This window comes from Pleurodeles waltl, chromosome 10 (genome assembly GCF_031143425.1).
Source record: "Pleurodeles waltl isolate 20211129_DDA chromosome 10, aPleWal1.hap1.20221129, whole genome shotgun sequence".
In the NCBI taxonomy this organism is placed as follows: Eukaryota; Metazoa; Chordata; class Amphibia; order Caudata; family Salamandridae; genus Pleurodeles; species Pleurodeles waltl.
Genome location: NC_090449.1, coordinates 843,269,641 through 843,281,742, shown reverse-complemented (window position 1 = coordinate 843,281,742; position 12,102 = coordinate 843,269,641). Strand labels below are relative to the sequence as shown.

The 12,102-nt window shown below is 44.7% G+C and overlaps 1 protein-coding gene across 1 annotated transcript in view; it reads left to right on the top strand.

Annotated features, from left to right (window-relative positions):
* The first annotated feature begins 546 nt into the window (after nt 1-546).
* KLHL7 (kelch like family member 7) overlaps nt 547-12,102 on the top strand; it is a 247,515-nt gene continuing 235,959 nt past the window's right edge. Inside the window, exon 1 of the mRNA XM_069211533.1 lies at nt 547-902. Within this exon, the coding sequence (XP_069067634.1) occupies nt 783-902 (120 nt within the window). The 5' untranslated portion in view covers nt 547-782. The remainder of the gene's footprint in view (nt 903-12,102) is intronic.

The window sequence follows — 12,102 nt, the reverse complement described above, 5'->3', positions numbered from 1 at the left end:
CTTATGCTACTACTGGCCAAGCCCATGCTAACCCCCGACTCTAATGTGTAGTGAAAATGCACATTCCAAATACTAAAAAAAATATACACCTCTTCTTTATAGAACTGCTTGTAGTGTAAAGCATCTCTCCTGAGCGTCCCTACGCTCTCTTCTGTAGTGACACAAGAAGCACATCTAAGCAGCTTCTACTCACACCAAACGGCTGCTTTTGCTTTCAACATATAAATCGGTACGTGATATTGTACTATAATTGTAAATCCAATTGTTTGAAAACTGAAGGTAAAACGAAATATAGGCCGTTTTTAATGCGTTATTGGCTGGCATGATTTTAGATGTGAGAGAGGTAAGCCAAGCTCTCCTTAATTGATAATGTGGTCCGGTTAATAAGCTAACCATGGGGATTGAAAATTCCGTTGCAAGATGGCCGCTCTGTTTTCAGTCTTCTAGTACAACAAATTGACAACATAGGGAGAAGCTACAATTACGTCACAACGAAGGCATTGTACAGTGCTCGGCGGCAAAGTGTCCGCCTCTTAGCTTTCCTGTAAACAATACGGGTAGTCCACTTTCTATGCGTGTGATCAGAGTTTGTGGCGCTCTGTTTACCATTTCCATGTGCGGTCTACGTTCTCTGTGGCGTTGCTGTCCCGAGGGGTGAGTGCTAGCTCGGCTCTGGGCCCCGCATCAAGCGCCCCCAGGTGGCCGCAAAGGCGTGCGGGGAGACGGCGCCCCCGGCCCTCACGCCCCCTGCGGAGCAGTGATCTGTCCCTAGTACAGAAGACATGGCGGCTGTCGTTGTCGAGAAGACCAGCAAGAAGAAAACTGAGAAGAAATTCGCTGCCAGAGAAGAAGCCAAATTGCTGGCAAGCTTTATGGGAGTAATGAACACAATGCGGAAGCAGGTACTAGGGATGTTTCCGTAATTTCAGTTCAACCTGTCTCCATCCTCTGTCAACAGATAGTGAGATCTTGGTTAAGACTTTACCTGAACCTTTCACAACTTAAAATGTCAGAGGCAGGCCGCTTGCTAATTTTCAGGAGGCTTCCACTCCGCCCAGTGCTGAGCCCTTTTTAGGTCTGGTTTGACAGATCAATAGTTTATTTCGTGGTTAACAATAAAAGAGTAGAGTTTTTGGAACTGTTACTGAGGGGCGGGAGGGGGCTTAAGCTCTGCCCACATGTTGGTTCCCTTGAGTGCTGTATTTTGTCTGGGCAGAATTTGTGTGTTTCCACTGAAAGAAATATATATATATAGCAGTTTTTGTTTTGCAGCACAGCTTATACTTAATACAACAAACCTGTTTTGATTATAGTAGCAAACTAAAGATTAAGGCTGTTGGCCTGACCTACTATATTAAGAAAGGTTGCCTGACTTGTTTATTGTTAAAACCAGTTGATTGTTTTTGTGTTATATAGAGTTGGTTATCCCCTCTGACAAACTACAGAGATGGAAGATCTTCACTGTAATATCCTTGTTAGACCCCTTACAGTGGGATAACGTACTGTTTTGCCAACTGTAATTTAGTAAATATGTGTAATTTTCTAAGTATGCGTGATGATTGCCAGTATATGCAAACTTCTGCCGGCTTGTGTTGGTAGTAATGGTGGAAAGCCAATTGTAAACCCTATGGACCTTTATCGGTTCATTCAGAAAAAGTTATATAATTAGCCATAGGTTTGATCTGTTTATTGTTGAAAGTTATGACCAAGTCAGTATGCCTACGAAAAGCATACATTAATGGTAAGAGGCTTTTAAGGATGGATTGTTAGTAAACTGTGTTAAAGGCTTTAGGTCAGTATTATGTTACACACAAAATCACAGATCGGTGTAGTAGGCAAGGTGTTTTTGACCCACTTCAAGCCATGGGTTTGGAAGAATTGAGCTCTGAAAATCCTTATTAGGCACTCTTTGGAGGGTTTTCATATTGATTTGACAACTTCAGTTATGTACACAACTGTAACCCTATTATGGTGTAGCTGATGGTTGCCTTGTGGGAAAGCTTATGCTTAAAGCAGTAGGTCAGAGTTGATTATGGGGACAGCTCATAATAATCACTATTGGGTTGAATGATTGATTGGAAAAAGTACATTCAAATGCCATAGGTCTGATCTGGTGGTGCCTGATGCCCACTCCTGTGCTCACCTTTTTCTCTGGTGGGCTTGTTGACAAAATGAGGTGTTACCACCTATTTGCTTATCCCATGGGAAGTGAGAACGCTCACTAGGCTATCAGTGAAAAAGTGAGAAACAGGATAGGGTGTGTATTTCTGAATCCTAGGGGAATCATTATGGGGGAGATTAACCCCCTCTATGCTGGCTCATTTGACAAAATTAACTGCCCCAAAAGAATCCAAATCTGCTTTTACTAGCTTTAGGGTTTGCATCTTTATTTGGGCAGTATGCCTGGGTAGGAGGAGCAGAAAGACTTTTGAGCTTAACCCCTTCGCTGCCAGGCCTTTTCCCCCCATCAGGTGCCAGGCCTTTTTTTTGCTATTTGGGGCAGTTTGCGCTTAGGCCCACATAACATTTTGTCCACATAAGCTACACACGCCAAATTTGTGTCCTTTTTTCTAACATCCTAGGGATTCTGGAGGTACCCAGAGTTTCTGGGTTCCCCTGGAGGAGACCAAGAATTTAGCCAAAATGCAGCTAAAATTTCGTTTTTTTGCAAAAACCGGAAAATCGCGCTGCCGAAGAAAGCATGTGTTTTTGTTTCCCCCTGAAAATGGCATCTGCAAAGGGTTTGCGGTGCTACAATCACCATCTTCCCAGCTTTCAGGAACAGACAGACTTGAATCAGAAAAACAGATTTTCAACATAATTTTGGCATTTTACTGGGATTTACCCCATTTTTACTATTTTTTGTGCTTTCAGCCTCCTTCCAGTAAGTGACGGAAATGGGTGTGAAACAAATGCTGGATCCCAGACTGCTAAACATTTCTGAAAAGTAGACAAACATCTGAATACAGCAACGGGTCATTTGTATAGATCCTTCAAGGTTTTCCTACAGAAAGTAACAGCTAAAATAAAAAAAATATTGAAATTGAGGCTTTTTGGAAGTAGCCAAATTGACATTTGGAAGGATAAAATGTAGAGAAATCAAGGGGAAATAACACTTGTTGTTCTATTCTGTGTTCACCCAAGTCTCCTGATAAAAATGATACCTCACTTGCTTGGGTAGGCCTAATGTCCACGACAGGAAACGCAACACGGACACATCACATTTTTACATTCAAATCTAGTGTGTTTTTTGGAAAGTGCCTAGCTGTGGATTTTGGCCTCTAGCTGATCCAGCACCTTGGGAAACCTACCAAACCTGCGCATTCTTTAAAACTAGACACCTAGGGGAATCCAGAATGGGGTGACTTGTGGGGCTTTCACCAGGTTCTGTTAACCAGAATCCGTTGCAAACCTCAAAATTTGCCAAAAAACACACGTTTCCCTCATATTTTGGCGATAGAAAGTTCTGGAATCTGAGAGGAGCCACAAATTTCCTTCCACTCAGCATTTTCCCAAGTCTCCCAATAAAAATGGTACCTCACTTGTGTTGGTAGGCCTAGTGCTCGCGACAGGAAACTCCCCAAAACGCAACATGGACACATCACATTTTCTCAAAGAAAACTGACCTGTTTTTTTGCAAAGTGCCTAGCTGTGGATTTGGCCTCTTGATCATCCGGCACCTAGGAAAACCTAGCAAACCTGGACATTTCTGAAAACTAGACAGCTAGAAGAACCCAGGATGGGGTAATGTGTAACGCTCTCACCAGGTTCTGTTACCCAGAATCCTTAGCAAACCTCAAAATTTGGCCCAAAAACACTTTTTCCTCACACTTCGGTTCTGCAAAGTTCTGGAATCTGAGTGGAGCCACAAACTTCATTCCAACCAGCACTCCTCCAGGTCTCCTGATAAAAATGGTACTTCACTTGTGTGGGTAGGCCTAGTGCCCGTGCCAGGAAAAGCCTCAAAAGACTACATGGACACATGAAAATGATCAAATACAAAACTACCTTTTTTTGCGGGGGCACCCTAGATTTGGTCTTGGGCTCAGCAGCCATCTAGGGAAACCTACCAAACCCAGACATTTCTGAAAACTAGACACTCCAGGGAGGTGTGACTGAGGTGGATCCCCCAGTGTTTTTCTTATCCAGAATCCTCAGCAAATCTCAAATTTAGCTTAAAAATCTTAATTTTCCCACATTTGTGTGGGGGATCATTGCACCAGCGGAGATTTCCTACCACCCAAAGTTACCCTCTGTCTCCCAATGAAAATGATACCTCACTTGTGTAGGTGGGCCAAGTGCCTGTAACAGGGAGGAGCCAAAACCATGTCGAAATTAAGGGGGAACCAAAGCGGGTCCAAAAGGGCAGTTTGGGGAAAAAAAAAAAAAAAAAAACATTTCTGGGCTGACATTGGGGCAGAGTGTTTATCGGTATAGATGTGCCAGTGCTGGGTGATAGGAATTTTGTGGCTTCCTGCAGATTCTGTAAGGTTCCATCACAATAATGTGTGAAAAATGTGTGATTTGCGGGTGAAGCACACCACCCAGGTCTCACCCAGATGTTTAGTTTTCAGATGTGTCTAGGTCTCATAGATTTTTCTGCTTGGCAGCATCCCAAAGTCCAAAAAGTGAAGCTCTCAACATTCCAAGCGGGACGATTATGAGAGTTAGACAAGCTCTCATGGCCCAAATGTAAAACCAAAACCCCAAATAATCATATGTCCTCTTGCTTGGCATGGGATAAGATCTTTTAGTGTGCGAAGGGAGAGCTGAAAGACTTAACTCCTTCAGTTGGGGTGGGGGCTAACCATGCCCATACTATTTGGCAGCCACCACCCCTCTATTTTTTTTTTTTTATTCCTTGGCATCTAGTAGGCTTTCTGCCCCCCAGAACCCCCCTTTACAAAAATAGGCCGATCTGCCCCCAAGTAGGGCAGAAATGGCCAAAAGTAATGTTCCCCCATGGGAGTGACCCTTGCCCAAGAGGCTGTCCCCCCAAAAACAAAAAACAAACACCAATCCCTGGTGCCTAAGTGGTTTCTGCCCCCCTTGGGGGTAGATCAAACTAATTTGAATAGGCCAATCTGCCCCAAGGGGAAAGAAATGGCCTAAAATAAATTTGCCCCCCAGGGGAGCGACCCTTGCGTGAAATTGACGTGAACAAAAAAAAAAAACTGGTGTCTAGTGGTTTCTGCCCCCTTGGGGGCCGATTGGCCTATTACAAATAGGCAGATCTGCCCCCAAGGGGGGCGGAAATGGTCTAAAAAGAATTTGCCCACCAGGGAGCGACCCTTTTTTTTTTTTTTTTTTAACAAAAAAAAAAAAAGTATCCTTGGTGTCTAGGGGTTTGTGCCCCCAGGGGAATGCAGAATAGGCCTTAAAAAAATGCCCCCCAGGGGAGCGACCCTTGCTCAAGGGGCCGCTCTCCTTTGTTGTTTATAATAAAAAAATAAACTCCCTGGTGTCTAGTGGGCATTTCTGCAGCCCGATCGCCCCACGATCGGGATGCAGAAATGCGCAAAGAGACATGAAACGAAAGGAAAGGCCTTTTCTTGCATGTATCTCTGCCCCTCCACACCCCTGATCCGAAGGGAAATGCAGAGCATTTCTCTTCCAAATGTGCTGGAAGCTGAGCTTCCAGCACAACGTGTGCGATCTCTGATGAGGTCAGTGCGCAGTTGCGTGCTGACGTCACCAGACGTCACTGTGCGGGAGTCGGGGGTGGAAGTGGAAGCGATTCTCCTTCTATCCCTGACCGTGGGACGGGGGTGGGAGGCCCACAGGGGAGCACTAGCGCTCCCTCTGTGGGCCGGGTGCAGGACGAGCTGGTCTTTCTCTCAGCACATGGCAACCGTGGCCGAGGGCGAGACTAGTTCGTCCAGGGCACAGCAGGGGTTAAAGGGCCTTGCTGGGCCAAGCCTGCCTCATTAAAAACAAAAACAAATCTATCCTTGGCATTAAGTGGGCTGTCCGCTCCCTCTCCCCTGTGGTAACAGATTAGAGACAAGTACCTCAATCTGTCCTCCAAAGATAGGCTGCCCCAACCCATTTTGTTAATACTTTCCTTTGTGTCCAGTGGGCATTCTGCCCTTGCAGTGATGCTAGGAAAACACCAGGGGCTGCAATGGTGGGGATATGGACCAATACAAAGATAGACCAGCCCCCACCTATTTATTTTTACGAAATAAAACAACCTTGTTGTCAAGTGGCCATTCTGTGCCAAGTTCTGCCCTCTGGAGGGATTACAGGGTAACAGTGGTGGGAATGTGCACCAAATATTCTGTTTGCAAAACAAAAATAGAGCCGAATGTTATTTATTAAACATGGAAAGCAATATATTGGACATGTTTTCTGCAATTAGATATAAAAGGCATTTTCTTTCTTACTCTTGACTGCCAGTATTGGGAATATAATAGATTTTTTCTGGTGTTCATCATGCATTCTAATTGTTCTCTGTCCCTCATTCTAATTGCCTCCTGGGCGTCACTGCAATTACTTTACGGCCCTGTCAATACGAGTTAATAACATTTTCTTAAATCTCTTAAAACTCTTGGCTTGCGCCTTTCATGCTTACTAAATAAAAAAAGTTAACCATGAATCAATGTAAACAAAACATCTGAAGTCAAAGGACAAAAAATGCAGTTGGGATCAAGTATCCCAAAATCTCCCCTTTTTAGCCTGCTTCTGTTAACTCAGAATGTTTTGTTGTGAGAAGCCAGAGATGGTAACCGTTCTGTTTCTTACAAATGTTTATTTGACACTAACCTGGACTGTAAAATATACAAGGGTGTTTTAGTAAACATATGGATACCATTTGCATAGGTGAGGATTAGAAATACAAATAGATAGAAACTAACAAATTATCAAAAGGTAACATGAGTCTCTGTTTATTTCTCTGCTGGTTGTCTTGAAATGTATACTCTCTAATCCTCTCATATAGTTCCTTAGGTCACCAATGGTGAGTGCACCTTCTGTAGAGTCAATGGTCAAAAGTCAGGAGCAGGGCTTTTAGTGGACTTGGAAGGTGTCCCACAGGATCCAAACAGTCCAGCCTGTGGTATTAATACACTTTTTCTCTGTAGAAATGTGATAATTCTCCTGTCACCTCCCTCACAGGAGATCCCGCAGTGTGCGAAGTTATACTTGCATGAGACAGTGAGTAAATCAGTGCTAGACTTATGGAAGGGATTGGACTTAAGAGTAGGCTTTCACATAATGTTGAATATGAGCAAACGCAAACAATACATTTAACTATGCAAGTAGGCAGTTGGGAACCTAGCTTACCACTTTCCTCTGGTCTCCAGTTCCTGCTTGGTCCAGCCTGATTTGGTTGTCATCGTATGACCGAGTGACACCGCCACTGTCTGTGTTTTCCCACTCAATGTTATTTCCGCCAACAAAAGCCCAGCCCACTCCAGGACCTACTTAATGCAGGTGTCAGTGCAAATATAGTAGTAGACACTTGGGAAAATCACCTGTCACTTGCCTGTGGCCTTCAGTTCCTGCTTATTCCAGCCTGATCCATTTGACCAAGTAACACTGCCACTGCTTGGGTTTTCCTGCTTTCCGTTGTTCCCATCAACAGAAGCCCCACCTGCCCCACGACCTACTTGGTGCAGGCTGCAGCAGGCACACCCAGTGCCACGACCCCTGACCCTGTCATTCCTCACAGATACATCATCACTAGGCTCTACACCCTCGAACCCCATCAACAAGCCTGGTGGAGGGATCACCATCATACACCAGGAATCCATCCAATGAATCACCACAATAGAAAACATCACCCCGCCATAGAACACCTCAACGTACAACTCCAGACAGACAGCAAAACCACCATCTGGGGCACCCTGGGCTACCACCCTCCAGGACCACATCCATCCTTCTGCAACTTCGTAGCCGACTTCATAGCCGCCTTTCCAGAGACTCCAAGAACTACATTTTCCTCTGCGACCTCAACTTCCATCTCGATGACCACAATGACATGAACAATACCAACCTCCTTGACAGCATGAATAACATCGGACTCATCCACAACCTCTTGCACACTGCAGGCCACATGCTAGACCCCATCTTCACTGCTAGTGGCCGCATCAGGTAAAGCTACCCCATGGAACATACCTGGACCGACCACGCCATCGTCCACTTAAACATCACCAGCTGATGGACCTCCACCTCCAGTTTGCCCAGTGCCCCCGCCACAGTTTGAGCAAAGTCTCAATGAGCACATGGATCAACACCACCCACCCTATCTCCTCCAATAACTTAGACCAGAACATCAGAAACTTCAACAATTTGATTTCCAACTGTACCAACAGCGTTGCTCCCATTGGCAACAATACCCACAGAAGGTTCACCAAACATGCTAGCTGATACACTGAAGACCTCGGAACTGCTAAATGACACTAAACAACAGGAAAGGAGATGGCTCACCAGCATGGACATGACTGACAAGACCCCCTTCAAGACAGCTCACAACCTCTACGACAGTTGAGTTGAAGAAAAATGCCATAGCCTAGTACATCAAATCAAGCTCCAATAATAACAGCAAAGAAGTCTTCAACATCGTCAAAGATTTCTCCCACCCCTCAGCTGCAACAAACAACATTATCCCCTCACAGAAACTCTGCGACAACCTTGCAAACTTTTTTCACAACAAAATTGCCAACATCTACAGAGACTTCAAACTCCAGCCCAATGCTACCGACTTCTTCAAGCAGTATAACGACCCCACTGCCATCCCAGACATCTGTCTAACTGAATGAAGCCAGCTCGCCCACTGGGAACCACCTCCCTCATGAACTCAGTCTGCTCAGGGGCGACAATCGACCCCTGTCCTCACCACATCATCAACCTAGGCAAAGTTAGAATCAGCCATGTACTTACCACCTTGTTCAACACCTTCATTGCCACGGCAACCTTCCCTGGGGACTGGAAACACGCAGAAGTCAACGCTGTACTGAAGAAACCATCTGCAGACCCAGCAAACTCAGCAAATACTGACAGTCTCCCTGCTCCTGTTCCAGGCCAGAGTATGGGGAAAAAGCCATCAACCAATAACTTTCCTCACATCTGGAATGGAACCGCCTACTCTACTCTGCATAATCTAGATTCTGCAGCAACCACAGCTCAGAGACAGCAGTCATTGTGGCTACCAATGACATCTGAGCCCTACGTGACTAAGGAGAGACTGCAGCTTTGATCCTCCTAGACTACTCAGCATCCTTCAATATGGTCTCCCATCACCCACTCATCACAAGACTGCACAACTTAGGCATCCAAGGAGCTGCTCTCAGATGGATTGCCTCTTTCCTCACCGGAAGAATGTGAAAAGTCATCCTTTCCCCCTTGAACTCTGAATTCAAGAAAATAATCTGTGGTGTACTCCAAGGATCCTCGCTCAACCCCAGCCTCTGGTCTGCATCATCAAAACCCATGGACTCAACATCATATCCTACGCCGATGACATAACTCATCCTTTTCCTCTCAAAAGACACCGCCAAGACCAACTTCCACCACTGCATGACAGGCCAACTGGATGAAAAACAACTGCCTGAACCTCAACACTGACAAGACAGAGGTACTGATCGTCGGAAACAAAAGCTCCTCATGAGGCGCATCCTGGTGGGCCCTCAAAACTCAGACCTACTCTTACCCCCACTAAACATGCTAGGAACCTGGCCATCATTCTGACAACAAGCCAATTATGATGATTCAGGTCAACTCCATCTCCTCCTTATTCCTCATCCTCTGCATGCTTCGTAAGATATTGAAATGGCTACCCCAAAGCTCAAGACGCACCATCACCCAGGCCCTCACCTCCAGCTGACTGGACTATGGCAATGCTCTCTGCGCAGTGATCTCAGCTCACCCTCTCTGACAATTACAGACCATCCAGAATTCCACAGTCAGACCTGCCCTGGATCTCCCTAGATCAACTCACATCACACTGTATGTCCAGGAACTCCACTGGCTCCCAGTATAGAAAAGATGCAAGTTTAAGCTCCTGACCCATGCATACAAGGCCCTACCCAGCTGCGGACCCACCTACTTGAACCACTGCCTGAACCTCCATCAGCTCACCAGACACCTCTGCTCCGCTTCCCTTTTTTCTAAACCCCACTCCTGCATCCGACAAAGCAGATGCAGAGGTTGCGCCTTCTCCTACCTAGCAGTGAAGATATGGAACAAGTTAACCTTTCATCTCCAGACCTCCTCTCTCTTCCAGAGTTCCGGAAGTCTCTATAGACCTGGCTATTCGGCTAATCAACTGGACCCTGGCAACACCTGGATACCTCTGTGGGTGACAAGAAGTGCTCAATAAAAGTACTGATTGATTAATTTAACTTGTATATTGTGTGTGCAAGCAATTTAAATCACAATAAACCATCGCAAAATATTCTGTCTGATTTCATTAGCACATAACAATTTCATTTTACCTCACTAGTGAGTAGGGATCACAGGTTTAGAGCTTAAATGGTGATAAGCAGGGAATGTTACAGTGAAATGAGTTGGATTACATTTCCAATTTATACTGTTATATAAATGGAAAGAATAGGTCGAAATAATGAGTCTTACGACATGGAGCCATCTGATAACTTTAGGTGAAGTCAAATGTGTTGTTAAGTGTAACCCCTAGCTCTGTTACCCATATCTGGAGAGTGGGTTTCTACTGTGAATAAAGATGCATTGTAAAATGCATTAATTCTCACATTCTGTTGGATGCACAGTTGCCCAGATTTGTAGCTGTGTTTTTAATATTGTTCTTCTACTAGTAGTTTAGAAGCTCCTACTCTTTCCAGACGTCCTGCTTCATAATGGGCTGCCCCTAATTGTCATGTTTCTGTAGTTAAGTCCACCTTTTTAGGGATGACCTGTTTTTTTTTTTTTTGTCATCAAGGTCTAATTACATCCTTTCATCTGGTATCTTGGTTCCTGTTTTTTTAATCACTATTTTATCTGTCTCTATCTTAACCGTGTGTAGAGTGGGCAAATTTGGCTAAAATGCAAAAAATCATCTTTAGCTTGCATCACACATGTTCAAATTGCCTCAGTTTGGGCTTTTCTGATTTTAATGGGAGGAAAGAGTCTGTCTTGGAGTGATGTCAAAGTTAGCATGTATAGTTGGACTTCGCTGTGCAAACAGACCACATTACATGGTATTGATTTCAATCCCTCTTGTTGTGCTTGCCTCAGAGCCTTAGTGCTGCATTATGTTATTTTTTATTCACAAGTATTCAGATCATGTTCAGTGAGTGGGGGAGGGAGAGGCGGTCAAAGAGCAGACAGGGGCTACTCTGGTGCATACTGGGCCCCAATCGCGATGGTTAACGCCGTTTGCCAGTGGTGTCCTGTGGGCATTTTTACTATGGCTCTGCAAACCGGACAGCCTACAAACCTTTCTGCACCCTTCTCTCTGGCTGGAGGGATCCAGCAGGCACAGGCTTTTTAGGGAGGTAGTGTGGGGGAATGTGGGGGACAAGAGCTCAAAACACAACAGTCAACCAACAGACACAATAACATAATGTCCAGCATGTCTTTTGGAGAAAGCAAATATTTAAATTGCATAACAGAACTAAATACTACACAATTCAATTCATAAGTGAATACAGGATTGTGTTCTTAATTGCTTTCTACAGAAGCTCCTGCTGTAGTATCCTCTTTGCACCCTGGTAATCCTAGAAACAACAGAGTTCTGCATCTGGCGGCAGAGACAAAAATTCCAACAATAGGGTGCAGACAAGGGAATCGTTCACTGCATCGTTTCTAGGTCCAACCTATATTCAAACAAATTGAACTTTCATCAGAGAACAATCAATATAAGTAAGCAAAATGAAAAGTGAAGAGGAGAGAAAGCAATTATTTAGAGAAGGTGTAGACGACAGAAAAACAGTTGACCTTCAACAAGGAAAATAAAGCAACGAGCTAAAAACAGAGATCCAAAATTCAATGCATTAGAGTAGGGGTGGGTGTTCTAGCATTCAGAACTCGTGGAACTTGAAAGAGATTCAGGAAGACTAAGTCAATGGCAGGGGTCACAGCTGTGCTCGTACACTCTTGCAAAAGAAATCTGTCATGTAAGAAGTCATTTGGTGAGTAATACAT